Here is an 18,383-nt window from a genome sequence, read left to right on the forward strand (position 1 = left end):
GCTAGAGTAATGAGACACTGACTCGCCTGAGGGCGCAGTGTGGGTGCTGTGCTGTGGCTGGGTGCTTTTAGGAAGTGCTGGGCCACGGCCACCCACGGTGAGGGGGTGACGAGCCTCAGGACCTGGTCCTGTCCTGTGAGGTGAGGGGTAGGATGTGAGCGCCTGTGCTCCGCCCCTCCTGTGCTGGGCACCGCCCTGCTCTGCTCTTGCAGCTGCCAGAGCCCAGCGCCCCATCAACACCTTACCAACCACAGAGCGGACTGAGCTGCCCTCGTCAGACTGAGACACTTGCTTCCATTTATTAAACCACACCCAGCTTCCCCTTTATTTTTCTAAGCAGTTTTAGTAAGAAATGTGTTTATTTAAGTATTTTTAAAGTTGTAATCGTTCTTCCTAATGTATAGTATTTTAATTTTTTTTTTTTTTTTTTGAGACAGGATCTCACTATGTAGTTCAGTCTGGCTTCAAACTCGCAGATTCTCCTGCCTCAGCCTCCCAGGTGCTGGGATTAAAGGCATATGCCACCACACCGGGCTCTAAAAATTATTTTTTATATGTTTTTTTAAGCTTGATACAATTGAGCTAATATTGTGTAGTTGCTAATGTTTTAAAACATGGTAGTTTAAAAAAATACTGTTTGCATATACATTTGAATGAATATAGACAGATCATTGGATCAGGCTGCCATAAATTGTGCTGTATGAACTTACAGTTACACATGATCTTCATGTGTTGTCAGACTCTACTGAAACAACATTTGGAAGGGAAATACCCAGGGACAAGGTGTGGCCAGCCCCGGGGGACAGAAAGGGGACCAAGCTAGGAGCTGCTTCAGGACAGCACAGGGGCACAGGCCTGCTGCTCACAGAAAGCATTGAAACTGGAGAGACCAGAATGGGCCTGTGGGTGACAGGACGGGGCGACAGTCTGCCATTCTTCTGGACAGTCAGGCCACTAACTAGGATACTTCTGTGATCTCTCCATGGAGAGAGTATGAATCTGAATATGGTATCAGACTGATAATGAAGATCCACTTTAAATACTGCATGCTGTGTGGTAGACTCCTAGTTTCTACAGCGCTGACAGCTAAGTCTGGGAGAAGAAAGGCCTTTCCAATGGAAACCGGTGCTGCCAGAGAAAAGACCTTCAAAGACGTGCGGTCATTACATTATCAAAGGTTTTTCCATGAAAAAGCTGAGGTTCATCTGAGTTACCTTCAAAATATAAGTCACAGGACTGAGTGTACCTAGGTGGTAGAGCACTTGCCTAGCATGGGCAAGGTTCTGGGTTCCATCCCCACTAACAAAATGCAAGCAATCAGCTGGGTGCAGTGGCTCATGGGAATTCCAACACTTGGGAGGCTGAGGCAGGAGGATCGAATTGGAAGCCAGCCTGGGCTTCATAGGGAGACCTTATGCCTTAAAAAAATATATAAAAACAAAATTAGATTTTTAAATATTGTCAGAAACACTAATGATCAGGATCAAAGCAGGATTAATAGAGGAAAAAACCCCTACAAAATACAACTTTCTTATATTGCATCCATGAAAAAATACAAAATACTTTTTAGAAATGTGAGTTTAGTGCAGCTCAAATTAGAAATCAGTTAAACTTGGGCTGGGGATTTAGCTCAGTTGATCCTGCACCTGCCTCAAAAGCACAAAGTCCCTACTTCAAATCCCTGGTACCAAAAAAAAAAAGTTTAACTAATTTTTTTTTTTTTTGATACTGGGTATCGAACTCAGGACCTTGTCCTTGTGAGGCAGGTAGTGGAACCACTGAGCTAAATCCCCGGCCCAGTTAAACTTTTTTGTTTTTGCTTTTGTTTTTTTTGGTACCAGTGATCGAACTTGGGTCCTTGCGTTTGCGCAGCAGGCGGCAAAACCACTGAGCTAAGTCCCCGGCCCCAGTTAAACCTTTTGATGTTCAAAGAATATGAGAAAGATATTTAAGACGTAGAAAGGTAGAAACTTTTGGGCCGGGATTTATCTCAGTGGTTCCGCCGCCTGCCTCGCAAACAAAAGGTCCCGAGTTTGATCCCCGGCACTGTGCCCCCCCAAAAAAGAAAGGTAGAAACTTTAAAAAGGAAATCAGAACCACTTCAGGAGGTCCAATGCCTGACAGAAAATTCTTAAAGAAAATGGAGTGAATCAGGGTATGAAACAAGCCAGGTGTGGTGTGTACCTGTAAACCCAGCACTCTGGAAGCTGAGGCAGGAGGGTCATCATGAGTTCAAGGTCAGTCGGGGCTACATAGTTGAGATCCTGTCTCAAAAAAAAAAGTATGAAAGATACATATTTAGTCTCAAGTTCCCAAGAACTGAAGGACACTTCCATTTTTAAATAATCTAGCACTCAGCACAATGGATGTGTGAAAAAAAAAACAGATTTTGTTTCATGATACTAGGAAAATTTAGGTCCCCCAAATTACTCAGTTTAAGGAACTAAAGTGAATTGGGAATCCAGATGCCATCATGTATCTTGACAACATGGGAAGCTAGGCAATAACGAACTGATGACTTCCAAATTTTTCATGAAAAGCATTTCTTTTGGGGGGGAAAGTTGAGACAGAGTCTCACTCTGCAGTGCAAGCTGTCTTTGAAATCAGCAGTCCTACAGCCTCAGCCTCCCAAGTGCTGGGATCACAGGTGTGCACCACCACGCCTGGCTGTGAAAAGCATTTCTAACCAAGAATAATATTCCCAGCTGAGATGTCAGTGTAGATTAGAGATACTTGTACGTGCTCAGGATTTCAAGTTTTGTCTTCCATTTGTGCTCTCAGGAAGCACCTGAACAACACACTCCACCAGGACCGAGGGGAGAGCTATGCATGAGAGAGCTCTGCTGCACAGATGTGCCGAGCAGCTGCCTGGAGCACAGCCCTCCAGACCCTCGCAGGGTGGAGGATGAGATACGCCAGAGCCGAGTAGAACAAAACAAGGGAAAGAAGTAATAGCTTACCAGACCTTATATGTGGAATTACACTGCAATAGAACTAATAGAATTATAGTTAGTAACTAACCAAATAGAAAAAGATGTAATTAGGGGCTGGGATGTAGCTCAATGGTAGAGCGCTTGCCTAGCATGCATGAGGCCCTGAATTCTACCCCCGGAACTGGAAAAAAAAAAATCTAGCTGGGCATGGTGGCGCACACCTGTAATAGCAGCATTCAGGAGCCTGAGGCAGGAGTATGGCCCCAAGTTCGAGGCCGGTCTGGGCTGCATAGTGAGTTTGAGGCCAGACTGAAATACATAGTGAGACCCTGTCTCACACATACAAAACAATTCTAGAAAAACAAAGATGTAAGAGAATGGTGAAGTATGCTCATTAGACAAACTGACTATGTAGTTGTAAACTGTTTTCCCAAAGATTGCCAAATTCTACCGACAAGAGGGGATGTGGATCGGACCATATAGGAGAGCTAAGTACTCAGCTACCATAAGTGTCTGGGTTTAAATCCGTGGCTAGGCCGGGGGGATTTAGCAGTGGATCCGCTGCCTGCATCGCAAGCACAAGGTCCCAAGTTCGATCCCCGGTACCAAAAAAACAAACAAACTAGGGGGATGTAGCTTAGTGTGAAGACCCTGTGATAGCAGCAAAAGCAAAGCAAAACAAAACAAGACCCTGCAGTTCAATGTGATCAATGAAAAGGCACTCCCAAATCTAATTTTATTTATTTAGGTTTAAAAAAAATTTTTTTGAGACAGAATCTCACTGTAGTTCAGACTGCTCCTGAACTCAGCAGGGAGCCCAAGCTGGCCTCCAACTCCTGGCAATCTTCCTGCCTTGGTCTCCCAAGTGCTGGGATTACAGTTATGTGGCACCATGCCTGGCCCAAATCTCTAATTTTAGAACATTCATTGGGCAGAGGAGAGAAGAGAGGCTGTTTGAAAGAAAACAAGTTTAAGCTGAACAAAGTCTCTTAAAAACCACACAGAGGCCCAGGGATTTAGCTCAGTGGCACTGAGCCTGCCCCGCAAGCTCAAGGTCCTGAGTTCCATCCCCGGTACCAAAAAAACAAAACCACACAGAATGGGGGTGGGGATGTAACTGGGTTGGGAGTTTGATCCCCAGCACTGTGAAACAAAACAAAAATCCACTGAATCGTAGACAACAGCGAGCAGTTTTATTTTTTTGTTTTATTGGTACCTGGGAGCTAAATCCCTGGCCCCAGTTTTTAAACATGATAAACATTCTTGTCAGCCAGGTGTGGTGCCCCATGCCTATATTTCCCACCTTCTTGGGAGGCTGAGGCAGGAGGACCACAAATTTCAGGCCAGCTGGTTAATTTAGTAAACCTGTCTCAAAGTGAAAACAAGTGGGTTGGGCTTTGACATAGTCCGGTGGTAGCGTATGCATGGATTCGAGCTACAGTAACAAGAAAAATCTCAACCTGAATTTTCTTTCAAGCCATAAATCATTAGACTGGAATGCAAACTTCACATTTAAAGATTGAGAAATTTCACTGAGCCGGGCACACTCAGGACCCCTATGTATGCAGGGGCTGAGGTGGGAGGGTTGCTTGAACCCAGGAGTTTGGGGCAATGGCCTCGGAAGCCTCTCTCCATGTGCTGCAGTGAAGGAACGTAGGATTAGAGACTTTGGGGTCAGACAGCGGGTCTGACTCAGGAGCACAACGGAGGAGACTTGAGGCAGTGCAGATGGAGGTGGGCTTTGTGGCCTAAAACCAGAACTGGCTGTGGTGGCGCATTTCCATAATCCAGGCTCCCTTGGAGGCTGAGACAGGAGGATTGCACTTTGACCCCAGGCTAGGCAATTTAGAATTTAGTGAGACCTTGTCCCAGGAGGGGAGGGAGACCAAGGGCTTCAGAGGAAGGACTGTTGGAAAGGGAGTTGAGAAACACTTCTGAGCCAGACTGTGTTATGCACAAGCCCATTTATTCTTTCTAGTGTGAGACTCGTGGGGTGCACAGTTCATGTGCAAATGGATGGAATAGTTGGAAGTGCCCCAGAGTGAGACGAAATGGCTCTACAAGAATAGTTAAGAGCTTTTTTCCCCCCTCTGGTACTTGACATTGAACCAAGTACTAAGCCAGGTAGCACTGAGCTATATTACCAGCCCTTTTCATTTTAAAATTTTGAACAGGGTCTTTAAATTGCCCAGGCTGGCCTTGAACGTCTAATCCTCCTGCCTCAGCCCCCCAAGCCCGGTCAGAGCTGGCATTCTTAACTTCTCAGGGGCACACATATGGGCCAGACTTTGTGCCTAGCATGCCTGAGGTCTGGGGTTCAATCCCCAGCTCTGCTGGGAAAAAACCAAGACAACTTGGCTCTTCCTGCACAACCTTTGTAAGAGAAGACGTACTTTGATAGTTGATTTAACCAAATGTAGCAGTAAATCTTTATTTATATTTATTTATTGTGTGGGGGGGTTTTTTTTGGTACTGGGGCTTGAACTCGGGTCCTTGCTCTTGAGAGGCAGGCAGTGGATATATTTATTGATTGTAAAGTAACGGACTATCTTTAAGAATGCCAAATTTGGGCTGGGGATTTAGCTCAGTGGTACCACGCCTGCCTCACAAGCACAAGGTCCTGAGTTTGCTCCCCAGTACATCCCTGGCCCTTGTTTTTTGGTTTTGTGACACAGGAGCTCACCCTGCAGTTCACACTGGCCTTGAACTCACTATGTAGCCAAGGCTGGCCTCGAACTCATGGCAATCCTTCTGCTTCAGCCTCCCGAGTGCTGGGATTACAGGTGTGCACTACCACACCTGGCTTTGCTCAGTTATTGTTGGGGAATATTAATCGTAAGCAGGGACATTAAAATGGAAGTGAACCCAGGCTGAAATCTTCCTAGTCCGCTTCCTCTCTGCTGGGAGCCCTGGTCTCTCTCATGTGTTCACATGGTGCTTTTCCTCTTTTGCACCTGATTGTTGGGGAATCTTGATAATGCCATCCTTCATAGAAAATGTAAATTTTGGACAAGCATGGTGGTGAATGTACTCCTATAATCCCTGCACTTGGGAGGCTGAGGCAGGAGGATAGCTGTGAGTTTGAGGCCAGCCTGAACTGCATAGCCAGACCCTGTCTCAAAAAGGAAATGTAAATTTAAGCACCTCCAATCTCAAAACACAGTGCTGACATGATTGGTAAGAAAAAATTGTGCATCGCTGAGGTCAGGCATCTGGACAGCTTCCCCACCACTGCTGAGGAAAGGCTGAATCAGGAGACAGCAGATGCTGTAATATTTAAGTTCAGGACATTTTGTGAATGCTTTCTTCCAAATCAGTGTTAGGAATTTTGGCCTGCTTGACAGCCATGCTGTGGTGGTGCCCTGTGATCTATCAGTGAAGGCTCTGAGCAGTGGGGTATGGAGAGGACCAAGAAGTCTTTCTGCCTCTCTGTTGTGGGGAGTGAGCCCAGGGCCTTTGCACTGTTTATTTTATTTTATTTTATTTATTACTTTTGAGATAAAGTTTCACCTCAGTTTCCCAGGATGGGCTGAAACTTGGGATCCTCCTGCTTCAGACTTTCAGCGTTCTGGGATTATAGGTGTGGCCACAACACCTGGGTGCCACCTGAGCCATGACTTAGAAAAAGAAAAGAGGCTCTGGTACTCAAATTACGGACTTCCAGGGGCAGGCTCAGCTCATAATGATCCCTGCCCCCAGCTTGTCTCTCCATCCCCATTCACACTGCCTCCAGGCTGGGTGCAGCACAGCCCATGACACCAGCAACCTAGGAGGCTGAGGCAGAGAGATCACAAGTTCCAGCCCAGATGGGGCAGCTCAGTGCCTTAGCAAGACCCTGTCTCAAAAGAAAAAGAAAAAGGGCTGGGGATGTGGCTCAGTATCTGTTATGGCTGTGTCTAGATGTCCCCGCAAAGCCTCATGCAGTCATAGGTGGGGCTTTTTCAGAGGTGGCTGGATCTACAGTGTGTGATGATTCAGGTGCAAGGCTAGGATTACCGGTGGGTGATTGCTAAATCAGTCCACCGATGGGCTTGGCACTGCCCTAATCCTGGTAGCATGGACACAATATGAGGGAGAGAGGCTTGTCTTGTCCTTTGTTGCTTTTGTTGCCTTCTGTCCACCATGAACTGTTTCTCCTCTGTGATGCCCCTCTGCCATGCCACCCTGAATTGGAGTTGGCCAAATATGAACTGAAAACCTCTCCAAACTGTGAGCTAAATAAACATCTCCTCCTTTAACTTTGGGTGTCAGGTATTTTGTCTCAGCAATGAGAAAAGTAACTAAGACAGAATCTGGTACCAGAGAAGTGGGGTCGTTGCTGTGACATTACCTGTCCCTGTGGCTCAAGAACCTTTGGAACTGGCTTGTGGAAAAGGGAAGAATGAGGGAAGGTTTGGAATGCCACCTGAAAAAGCAGAGCTGGAACGCCTTAGGCTGTACTTGATGGGAGATTCTGGTCAGAGCTCAGAAGACCAGAAAGCTGATAGAAATGCCCCTGGTAAAGACCAGGCTCAGGAAGTTTCTTCTAGGAATGACTGCATTGGCTGTTGGACTCCAGATGATGCATTATGCCTTGGCAAGAAAGTTTGTCTGCATTTTGCTCCTGTCCAGCCTTTGCCTGAGACTGAGATTCAGGGTGGAGGACTAATTAATTTTGAAGAAGAAATTTCTTTTTTTTCTTTCTTTGGTACCGGGAATCGAACTCGGGACCTTGGACTTGCGTAGCAAGCAGTGAAACCACTGAGCTAAATCCCCGGCCCCAAAGAAGAAATTTCAAGACAGTCTATAATGTTGAGGTGGTGGCATGGCTACTGTTGGGGGTTTTTAGCCAGATTTATGTTGAGAATCAAGAGCAAAGAACCCAGCCAAATGATTCAAAATGTGAATTTGGCCAGAAAGGAAGGCCCAGTAAGTTTGGACCTGCAAAGATGGAACAGAGGAGAAATTGGTCGCTGAAAAGACTATCAAGAAAAAGCCAAGTATTTTAGAGGACAATAGAAAAGATAGTCTAAGGACAACACAAGAATCAGCAGGACTCCAGCCTTTGCAGCCTCAGAAATGCAAAAGTGATACACTTTGCTTTGAGAAGAGAGCCCCAGAGCACCATGTTCCAGAATGGCGGCAGCCTAGAGAATTTTTTCCTCCTGATTGGGTTCGGAGCACTCAGCGATCCAACCATTCAACCTCTACAGCCAAGAGAGAAGGAAGCCTGGCTATTGCTCCAGCTGGCAGCAGACCTTGGCATCATGTGTATGTTGCTGGTTTTAGGCCCATGTAGAATGCAAGAGTTGTGGGATCAGGAAAAATTCCACCCAGATTTCAGAAGGCCTGGGAGGCCAGGCAATGTGCCCCTGAGAAGGCAGTGTGTGAAGCTGTGAGTGCAAAGCCAAAGATGCAGTGGCGACCCCAGAAGTTTGGAGAAGCCAGGAACATAGATCATCTGAGGAAAATGCAAAGAGGGAGCAGAACTTGACCAAGAAAAAAACATGGGATCTCCAACCACTGGGAGTGCTGTAGGGGCACAGCACTCAAGCCTTTTGCAGTTCATATTTTGCCACAGATTCCCTCAGATACTGGGCATAGGATTTGTTTGCCCTGCTGGGTTTTTGATTTGCTTTGTTTCCATTCCTTTCTATACCCCTCTTTTACCTCTTGGAATGATAGTGTTTTATCTTGTGCCATTGAATGTTGGAAGTGTTTAACTTTCTTTTCATTTGTACAGGGGCTCACAGCTAAGAGTTTGCCTCAAATCTCAGAGACTTTGGACTTGGACTTTTCAGCAATGCTGAAACTGTTAGGACTTTGGCAACTCTCGGAGGTGGACTAAATGCCTTTTTTTTTGGTACCAGGGATCAAACTCGGGTCCTTGCGCTTTACAGGCAGGCACCAGAACCACTGAGCTAAATCCCTGGCTCTAAATGCCTTTTTTTTTTGGTACTGAGGATTGAACTCAGGACCTTGTGCTTGCGAGGCAGGCGCCGGAACCACTTAACTAAATCCCCAGCCCAATGACTTTTGATTAAAGAGATATGTATGAGTCTTTGAGGGGCAGGGGCAGAATGTTATAGCTTGTGTCTAGATGCCCCCCAAGACTCATGCAGTGAGGCTTCTTCAGAGGTGGCTGAATCTAGAGTGATTAACAGTGCAATGGTAGGATTAAGGGTGCTATAATTAAGGGTGGGTCATTACTAAATCAGTCCACTGATTGGCTTGGCACCTTAATCCTGGTATTCTGGATACAATATAAGGGACAGAAAGAGGCTTGTCTTGTCCCTTGCTTGCTTTGCTACCTTCTACCCACCATGAACTCTTTCTCCTGTGTGATACCCTTCTGCCATGCCACCCTGCCTTGAAGCCAGGACCGAAACTTCTACAAAGTATGTCCTAAATAAACCTTCCCTCCTTTAACTTGTGGGTATTGGGGTATTTTGTCTCAGCAACAAGAAAAAGTAACTAAGACAGTGTGGAGGCCCTGGGTTCATGGACAGGAAAGGGCCAACTGTACAGGAGCTGGGGGTGGAAAGATCCACCAAGGTCAAATACACGATGAGGCCTGAGCACTGCCCTTGTCTCACTGTGCGGACATCTTGTTCCAGACTCATCTGTGCTCTGCTCACTCACTCGCTGTAAACCACTTACGCCAATATACAAATCCATGCACTTCTATCAGTGATAGAGGTGCCATAGGGGAGTGTGAAGGAAAGGGTGCTTTGAAGATCTGTTTCAACAAGTTCTCCAGTTTTCCAGCTGCCCACCAGAATTACCATCCATTCCATTTTTCCCTGTCTCCGGATGCTGGCCTGGTACCCCTGGCCAGGAAGTGAGGTGGCCCCTGGTCCCTCACCAGGAAATGCAAAGACATCGGAACTTCTGACAAACCAGGGGTACATGAATATGCAGGGCTCCACACTACTGTATAATGCTGCATTTCTTGGTTTTATTCGAAACAGTGCATATTTTTAGCATTTTATGGTAGGATTTTACACTTGTCATTTACACAAATTACAAGGTTCTGCTTCAAGTCTTTAAAAAAATTCTAAAAATTCAGCCCATGTGCAGCACAAGAATATGCAAAACTACTTTACATTATACACACTTTTTATCAAAGGAGATACAAAATTCTGGCTTGTAGTTTTAGACAAATACAAGAAGCTTCAACCTAGACATAAAGGGTTAACATTAATTCTCAAATATAAGTCTGCACTTTTGTGTTGTATTTCTCTGAGATGTGAATACCAAATTCCTAATAACTTTTGTTTTCTTTTTCAAAGGAAAATTGACAAATTTCTTGTAAACAAGTCCTTCTCCATTAGCTTAATCTTTGAACCATTTTATTCTCCCTCCCGTGGTGCCAGACACTTAAGTGTCATCCTACAAAATCAAGGGTGGGCCAGACAGACCCATGAGCTACAGATCCGTTACTCAGCTCCTCCCCTGCCAACATCTGCATAGCCCGACACTGACACCAATGTCCCTGCTACACTTAGTGCAACAGGAAGCGACACCCTGGAACCCCGTTTCTCCTGCTCCTTTTGACCAACTGCACAGCACCACAGCATCAGTGTGTGTTGTGCTGCTGACAAACTGCAGGTGGGAGCAGTCAGTGTCCGGCCTGGGCTTCAGCTCCATGGGAGAGCAGTCACGAATGAGGCCTGTGGTTCCATCCCGGGCACCACAAAAAATTTAGAGAATTGCCCAATGCCAAGAAAACTTCTAAATCTAACACATCCACTGATTGCTTGAGGGGCTTTCTCGATACTTCTGCATAGATATTCTTGTCCAGCATGTTGGAGGCAGTAGTTGTACTTTCTAAAGAGTTATGAAGAGGCAATAAACAGGAAGAGAACTTTTCTGCTCTTCTAAGAGTTTCTATTGTTCCCTAATCATCTTCTGATACCCAATTGTGTATTGATGTATATATGTATATTTAAATGAATTATCCATCTTTCACTCACTGTCAATTTACAGCCAACTCTTGATTATCTATGAAAATAAGTGATGTTTACTATCAGTGAATTTTTTTTGGTGGTACTGGGGATTGAACCCAGGGTTGTCATGTCACAAATGCTCTAACACTTTGTACACCTCCAGCCCTTTTTATCTTTCGAGACAGGTCCTCCTTAAGTTGCCCAGGCTGGGCTCAAAATTGGAATCCTTTAATCTCAGCCTCCCAAGTAACTGGGATCACAGGTGTGTGCCACCAAGATGGCTGGCACATTTTTTCTAGGTGTGTGTGGCTTTTGAGACAAGGTCTTGCTATGTAGCCCAGGCTGGCACTTGTGACTTATTGCCTCAGCCTCCTGAGTGCTAGGATTACAGGAGTGGATGCCTGGATTGAAAATTTCATTCTTAATCTTCCTTTCTGGAGAATTTCATTGTTCGTTTTATGTCCTATGTAGCTACAACCTATGCAGACCGAGTTGTAATACAAATGTGTGCTGTGTACGGAAATAGCACATTCTGCCAGAGCCTCAGCTGGAGCATAGGGTGGCAGTGGGCTGGGTGTACTGGGCACAAGAAGGTGCATCCCACGTTCCCTCTAACCTGGGCCCCGCGGGACACCCTCAGGGTCTGTGTGCACAGCCGAGCACCTCAGAACCGAGAGCCCGAGGCAGTCACTCGATATAGATAATGGAGAGCTGACTGTAATCGTGTCTCTGCGATTTTAGCCCTTAAAAAAAGTTCACAAGCATAATATAAAAAGATCAGAAGACTACCATGACATCTAGAAGCATTTATTTTATGCAAAAAACTTAAATATGATTATGTGTACACAAAAGTACACACATTACCTATGCTGGACAATGCCAAGAAACATAACATACTGCAATAGGTGTCTCTAAAATGAAGATAAAAGCTGAGCCCAGACCAGCAGACAAAAACCACTTACTTCTCAATAGCACAATGCTGAATATTGAGAGCAACCCTCGACACCTCCAACTTTCCTTACAAAGCTGCCAAAGTCCAATGATTTAAAAAAATTGATTTTTTTACATCAATAATAGAAATCTGGTGACCAATATTATAAAACCAAATGCTGAACAGTCTTCACACCTTTAAAATTCCAATACTCTACCATGGTCGTGGGAGTAAAAACCACTGTGAAGTGATATGGTTTGTGAAACAAACAATATGTACATTTATTGCAAATTATATTAAACTAAAATGGAGGGGAAATCAAAATATGAAGTGTTTACTACTTGCAAATCAATAACTTTAATTATTCTCTCACTCTGATAAAAATCAGAAAGCAACATTTATAGAACTGCTACCACATCACTTTTCATTGCAGGGAACTGAAATCTGTACATCTCATTTTTGCAGAAAAGTAGACAGGCAGAAAGAATTATACATAAAAGTTTCCAAAAGGAAAAACAAAGAAATATTTAAACTCTGATCTCTTTTCTTCTAAAAAAAAAATTCATTAATTCAGTAGGCTTCTATTTTTCTTGTGTGACATGGAAATTCCTGGCTTTAGAATGGATAAATTTTCAGTGTCAATATAGGGACATCATGTTACTTTCTTTAAAATAAAAACTGCAGCATGGAAATTAATGGTGTATTATGCATTTAAACTCCAGATATGCAGGAACTGGAACCAAGTGTTAAGCAATTTGCTTAATTATTGACTTTTCCTAGGAAAAGTCTGGGGGAGGGAGAGCAGAGTTGCTTTTAGCCTCTGTCTTGAGAGTTTATGCTGTACATTTCCACCCAGGGCTCTGTCATGGAAAGAGGAAGTGAGAGTCTCCTTCAGTCCGCAGGGCAGACAGTGTGTGTTCTGAGGAGAGCCTCGTCTTCGGTTCCGGGACGCTGAATCCGAGCCTGCAGAGCTGGGGCTGCTTCTGTTTGGCCTTCATTTTCTCCCTTTGCAAATGAATTTTCTTTTTACCTTGGGGATGGGAGGAGAAGAATGCAAAGTTAGCAAACCACACCAGAACAATTCGTATCTATAGTTGTTAGCTAAAGCCTTAAAATACTGTTTTCATTATTTACCTGGGACTTCCCATGTCTAAAGAATCTTTCTCAAAGCTGTATAAAAATAAAACACCAGTGAAGAAGTGTTTGCTTTCTGTCATCACATGCAGCTACCCAAGGTCTTCTCTGCTTATAAAGCTAATAGTTTTTAACTTGAAATAATTGTATTTATCTATATTTTCAAAAAATGATATCATGGGATGCTGGCAAAAAAACCAATTCTGGCTACCGGGCTGGTAAACAAATATATTTTTGTATAGCTTTAAAAAAGGGCGGGTGGAGGGGGGCAAGGGTGGGGGCTGTAGCTCAGCAGCACGGCACCTGCCTGGGAAGCACAAGGTCCCGAGTTCCACCCCCAGTACTGCCCCCCTACCCCGCCCCAGGCAAGAAGACTACGGAGCTCAGTGCTGGTCACAGGGTAACAGGCTGGGCAGTCGCATGGCCAGGGCAGGCAGCTGAGCATGCTGGCTCTGCCTTGGTTGTCTTTTGTCCCAAGAGCTGCATTCTGCTTATTTAGGGGTGAGGCATTAGTAGCATACCTTGTGTACATCGTTCCCTTTTCATACATTCTTTTTGGCTTTATTTTGCTTTTGTCTTTCCTTTCCTTTTTTTTGGTACCGGGGATTGAACTCAGGACCTTGCGCTTTCGCGGCAGGTGGTGGAACCACTGAGCTTAAATCCCCGGCCGTTTTTCTTTTTTAATAAGACAGAGTCTCACTATTAGCTAGGCTGGCCTCGAACTAAATAATCCTCTCCTCCCCCACTCTCTTGAGTGCTGGGATCACAGGCCTGTACCTCTGTGCCATGCCCAGCCTCTTTTTATGTATTTTATAAAGGTGACAGTGCTAAAGATAAATGATGATTAAGATTCTCTGAAACTTAACTAGTTATAATAAGCAAAATGCTGCCTGCTGTACTTCTAGGAAATTCCCCTTTCCTTTCTGAGTCCACTGTGTCTTCCTGTTTGTTCTCACAGAATTTTAAGATGATCCAAATGTAGTACTAATTTCACACTGAGAAAAACTCACTTGTTACTGAAAGGATATTCTTTTATTTTTTGTTTGCTTTCCCCCTCCCCTCCCCTCCCTCCTACCCTTCCTCTCCTCCCCACTGGCAAAAGCTCCATTTCTAATATTTTCCTTCAATCCTTTTTTGTCAAATCCCTTTTCCCTTCCCTCCTTTCCCATTCCCATCTCTTGTTCCCTTTCCCATTTGAAAAAGTTCTTCCTACTTTCTAACATCTATCCTTTCGTTTGCTCCTTATTTATACTTTGGGTTGAAAGAATGGCCATCATCAAGAAATCAAGCAATAGCAAATGCTGCTGAGGCTGTGGGGGAAGAAGGAGCCCTGCTCTGCTGCTAGCGGGACTACCCCTAAGGCCACCTAAATGCGACACCACCCCAAGAGACACACCAAGAACCCCCAACCTCTTCCCCCAAGGACTCCTGGCTTGAGAGGAAGAGCACTTTTTCATGGCTCACCCAAGATCAAACCCTGAAAGAATTTTATCACACTGATTTCTAATTGTTTACCCCATGAGGGCAGACACACACGTTTCTTTAATTCTAAGCTATAAACCCACATGATGTGAAGAAACCTGGTGTATGCAGGAGCTCATAGATTATTTCCTTGAGAAAAATTCATTCTCATTCCTTTTTTTTTTTCGTACCGGGTATCGAACTCAGGTCCTTGGGCTTGCGAAACAGGTGGCGAAACCACTGAGCTAAATCCCCGGCCCTCCCCTTGAGAAAAATTCTAAGACCCTTGAACATAAAGTAAAACATGTGACTCCAAAGATGATATCCTACAGATCAGCGATGGTGAGCCTTTTAGAGCTTTCAACGATACAAACAGCCCACTGTGCAGCACATGTGCCACAGGTTCACCACCCCTGCAGTAGACAGATATAGTCATATTCTCCCCCTTCCACTAAGCTACATCTCCAGCCCAGGCTGAGATCAAACCTGTGAGCAATCCTCCTGCTTCAGCCTCCCAGTGTTAGTACTTCCCATAGACTAGAGGTAGCACCTACCCTAAGTCTATCTCACAGGGCTAAAGCACCAACTGGAGTAACAAATATACAGCATCTAGACTGTGGGTGGCCTGCCTAGACTTCGGCCTCAAAAATGGTTTGCATTAAAATTTAGGGCTGGGTGTGGTGGTGCTCTGGGGCTCCCTTCTCTCCCCAGCAGAACTTCGATGGTGGTGGTAACAAGATGTAAGGCGCTACGGACCAGAATCAGTCATGTGGCTCTAACAGGGATCTGATGGATCCCGACCAGTTCTCAGGAAAATACAAGCAGAATGTCAAATCTCTCATAAGTAATATTTGCAGCTAATGAGAACCATGTTTAGAAGCTCAGGTAGGAGGAAGCTACAGTTATGCATGAAGTAAAAATAAAGTTGAAGCTGGGTGCAGTGGAGAGGCTGAGGCAGGAGGATCACCACTTTGAGCCCAGCTTGGGCAATCAATGAAAACTATCTCAAAAAATTAAAAGGGCTAGTGGGAAAAGAAAGGACTGAGGATGTAGCTCAGTGCAAAAGCCCTGGGTTCAATCCCAACACTGCAAATGCAAACAAACAAAACGAAAAAGACCAATTAAAAAAATTTGGCAGGCCTCTTCACGATTTTGCCCTTTCATAGTTTTCTCTGAAGCTGGGCGTGGTGGTGCACTGCTGAGGCCTAGGCAGGAGGATTGCCGCAAATTTGAGGCCAGGCTGGACAATATAGTAGAGTTCAGAGCCAGCCTGAATTATAAAGCAAGGCTCTGTCTCAAAAAACCAAAAACCAAAACAAACCAAAAAAGTTTTCTCTGAAAACTAAGGCACAGTTCAAACACAGGTTGAGTTTGTATGCACCTGTGCGTTTTGAGACAGGGCTTTGGTATACAGTCCAGGTTAGCTTGAACTTGTTATGTAGCTCAGGTTGGCCTTGACCTTGCAATCATCCTGCCTCAGCCTGTGGAGTACTGGGATTACAGGTGTGAGCCCAGGGCCTGGCCAGGAGCTCATGTTTTATGCTAGGTAAGTGCTCTACCACTCAGCTTTGCCCCAGCCCCAGGACCTTGTGCTTGTTTGTTTTTTGAGACAGGGTCTCCCTATGAAATTCAGGCTGTCCTTGAGCTCACTATGGAGTCCAGGATGGCCTCAAACTCACAGAGATCCCCTGCCTCAGCCTCCCAAGTGCTAGAATTACAGGTGTGCACTGCCATGCCCAGCCAGGAACTGTGTTTTAATGTTTCTATTCCACAATTCACTGAGGCTTACACACTAACTCTTTTTTGGGGGGTGGGAGATGATGTAGGGAACTGAATCTAGGGCCTAATATATAAAAAACATCTCCCTAAATGTACCACTTTCAAAATTTCTAAGTACACAGGTCAGTAGTGTTAGGCAGAGTTACACTGTGATACAACCATCAGCACCAGCCAGCTCCAGGACTTAGCTCCCCAGACTTAAACTCCACCCAGAATAAACACTAAGCCCTGCTCCCCTTCCCCTGGCAGCCACCATTCCATTTGATAGCACTATGAATTTTTTTTTTGTTACCAGAGATCAAACTTGGGATCTTGCGCTTTGGAGGCAGGCAGCGGCACCATGGATCTAAATACCCAGTTGCACTATGAATTTGAAAAAATTTTTTTTCTTGAAAAAGGGTCTTGTTATATAGCCCAGGTTGGCCTGGAACTCACTAGGTAGCCCAGGCTGGCTATGAATATGTGGCGATTGTCCTGGCTTAGCCTCCCAAGAGCTGGGATTACAGGTGTCACTACGCCCAGCTAAAAATAATTTTATGGTATTATTGTATTAATCAGCAGAAATAATGGGAATGTTTTCTGTTTTCTCATGGAAATGATAAGCTGGGGAAGTACAAAGAGTGATCAAAATACATGGTGAATGTTTAAAACTAAAAAAATGTATTACAGGGGCCCAGGGATTTGGCTCAGTGGTTCTGCCCCCTGCCTCGGAAGTGCAAGGACCTGAGTTTGATCCCTGGTACCAAAAAAAAAAAAAAAAAAAAAATTACAGTAAAATACAGATTGCTCTTTTTTTTTTCAGATTGCTCTTAATCCCCCTCAGCACACTCCTCGCTTCAAATACATCTATCCGCCATTCTTGCCACTTTCCCAAGCAGTTTGGGAAGTTCTTTCAGGCCCTTACTAGATTGATCAACATACAATGGCTGCTGCGGGGCGCCACCCAGCGGAAAGGCAGCTATGAACAAGTTAAGGTGCGTCTTCATCCACCATATTCACCATATCTGTGACAACCTGATTGCTGCTCTTACCTACCCAGAGTCAAAATGACCATGAAAGGTAAACATCTGGAGTCAATTCAGGAAATCCAGGCAGCTACAACAGTGCAACTAAAGATACTAATGAAAGACTACTTCCAGAGCTGCAAGTGGCAAGAATGATAGGGTAAATGAGTTTAAAGTGAGCAGGAGTATTCTAAAGACTAATGACAATGTGTCTTTTAATTTTTAAAAACTTAAACATTCACTGTAGTTTGTGATCCCACCGCGTGTACTCTTTAAGAGCAAGGATCAACCAGTTCACTTAGGGAACTTTTGTGTTGCTCATGCTCAACACGCATAGGTGCAAACCAGTAAGGGTGTTTGTGAAAAGAATTAATGAGAAGTTCAAGGAGCAAGTGTATAACTACAATGCTTTCAAATCTGAGTGGGGTTACCACGAGCCGTATTTCAATACTGACTTTCGGAGACCAGCAATATTAACTTTCTAAAATATAATTCATCTGAATATAGTTAATCAGGATTTTAAGCCTCTGTCAAAATACCAGGACTGAAGGGCATAGCTGTACATAAGTCCAGAAAAGAGAAAAAAAGAGCTTGTGAAAACTTTCAAAATATATTTTATTTTTATCTTTTGGGTACCAGGGATCGAACTCGGAACCTTTGCTTGAGGCAGGTGGTGGAACCACTGAGCTAAATCCCTGGCCCTAAGTTTTATTTTTAGAGATAGGACTTGGCTAAATTGACCAGGCTGCGCTCTGACTTGAAACCTTCTTCTGCCTCAGACTTAATCATGAGTTAGTCAATAATTCAATTAGAAATTTCTGAAATCCTTTGACAAAATGTTTGATCTACTCTGCTGAATTAACTCAGTAGAAGGCTATATATCTAATTTAATCATCTACCTTCACTAAGAATAAAAAAGACACAGAATTCTGCATTTTGAATAATAGACCATTGAGTACTTATCAAACTAACTGGCTACTTGAAGGTTACTAAGGTAACCTTCCATTTTTTTGTTTCTTTTTGAAGACAAGATTTTGCTATGTAGTTCAGGCTGCCTTTGAACTCACTATGTAGCCCAGGCTGGCCTCAAACTTGTGGTGATTCTCCTGCCTCAGCCTCTAGAGTGCTGGGAATATAGGCGTTTGTCACTATAACTAGACTGTTTCACTCAAACTTTATAAAATGCCATTTTTAATCAAAATCAATCTCTGGT

The 18,383-nt window shown here is 44.4% G+C and overlaps 1 protein-coding gene across 1 annotated transcript in view; it reads right to left on the bottom strand.

Annotated features, from left to right (window-relative positions):
• Window positions 1–9,850: 9,850 nt before the first annotated feature.
• Window positions 9,851–18,383, bottom strand: part of Pds5a (PDS5 cohesin associated factor A) — a 137,125-nt gene continuing 128,592 nt past the window's right edge. Inside the window, exon 33 of the mRNA XM_087187836.1 lies at window positions 9,851–12,822. Within this exon, the coding sequence (XP_087043962.1) occupies window positions 12,819–12,822 (4 nt within the window). The 3' untranslated portion in view covers window positions 9,851–12,818. The remainder of the gene's footprint in view (window positions 12,823–18,383) is intronic.

Source organism: Heterocephalus glaber, unplaced genomic scaffold (genome assembly GCF_053883595.1).
Source record: "Heterocephalus glaber isolate CG9 unplaced genomic scaffold, H.glaber_assembly_v1.0 deba00001509, whole genome shotgun sequence".
Lineage (NCBI taxonomy): Eukaryota > Metazoa > Chordata > Mammalia > Rodentia > Bathyergidae > Heterocephalus > Heterocephalus glaber.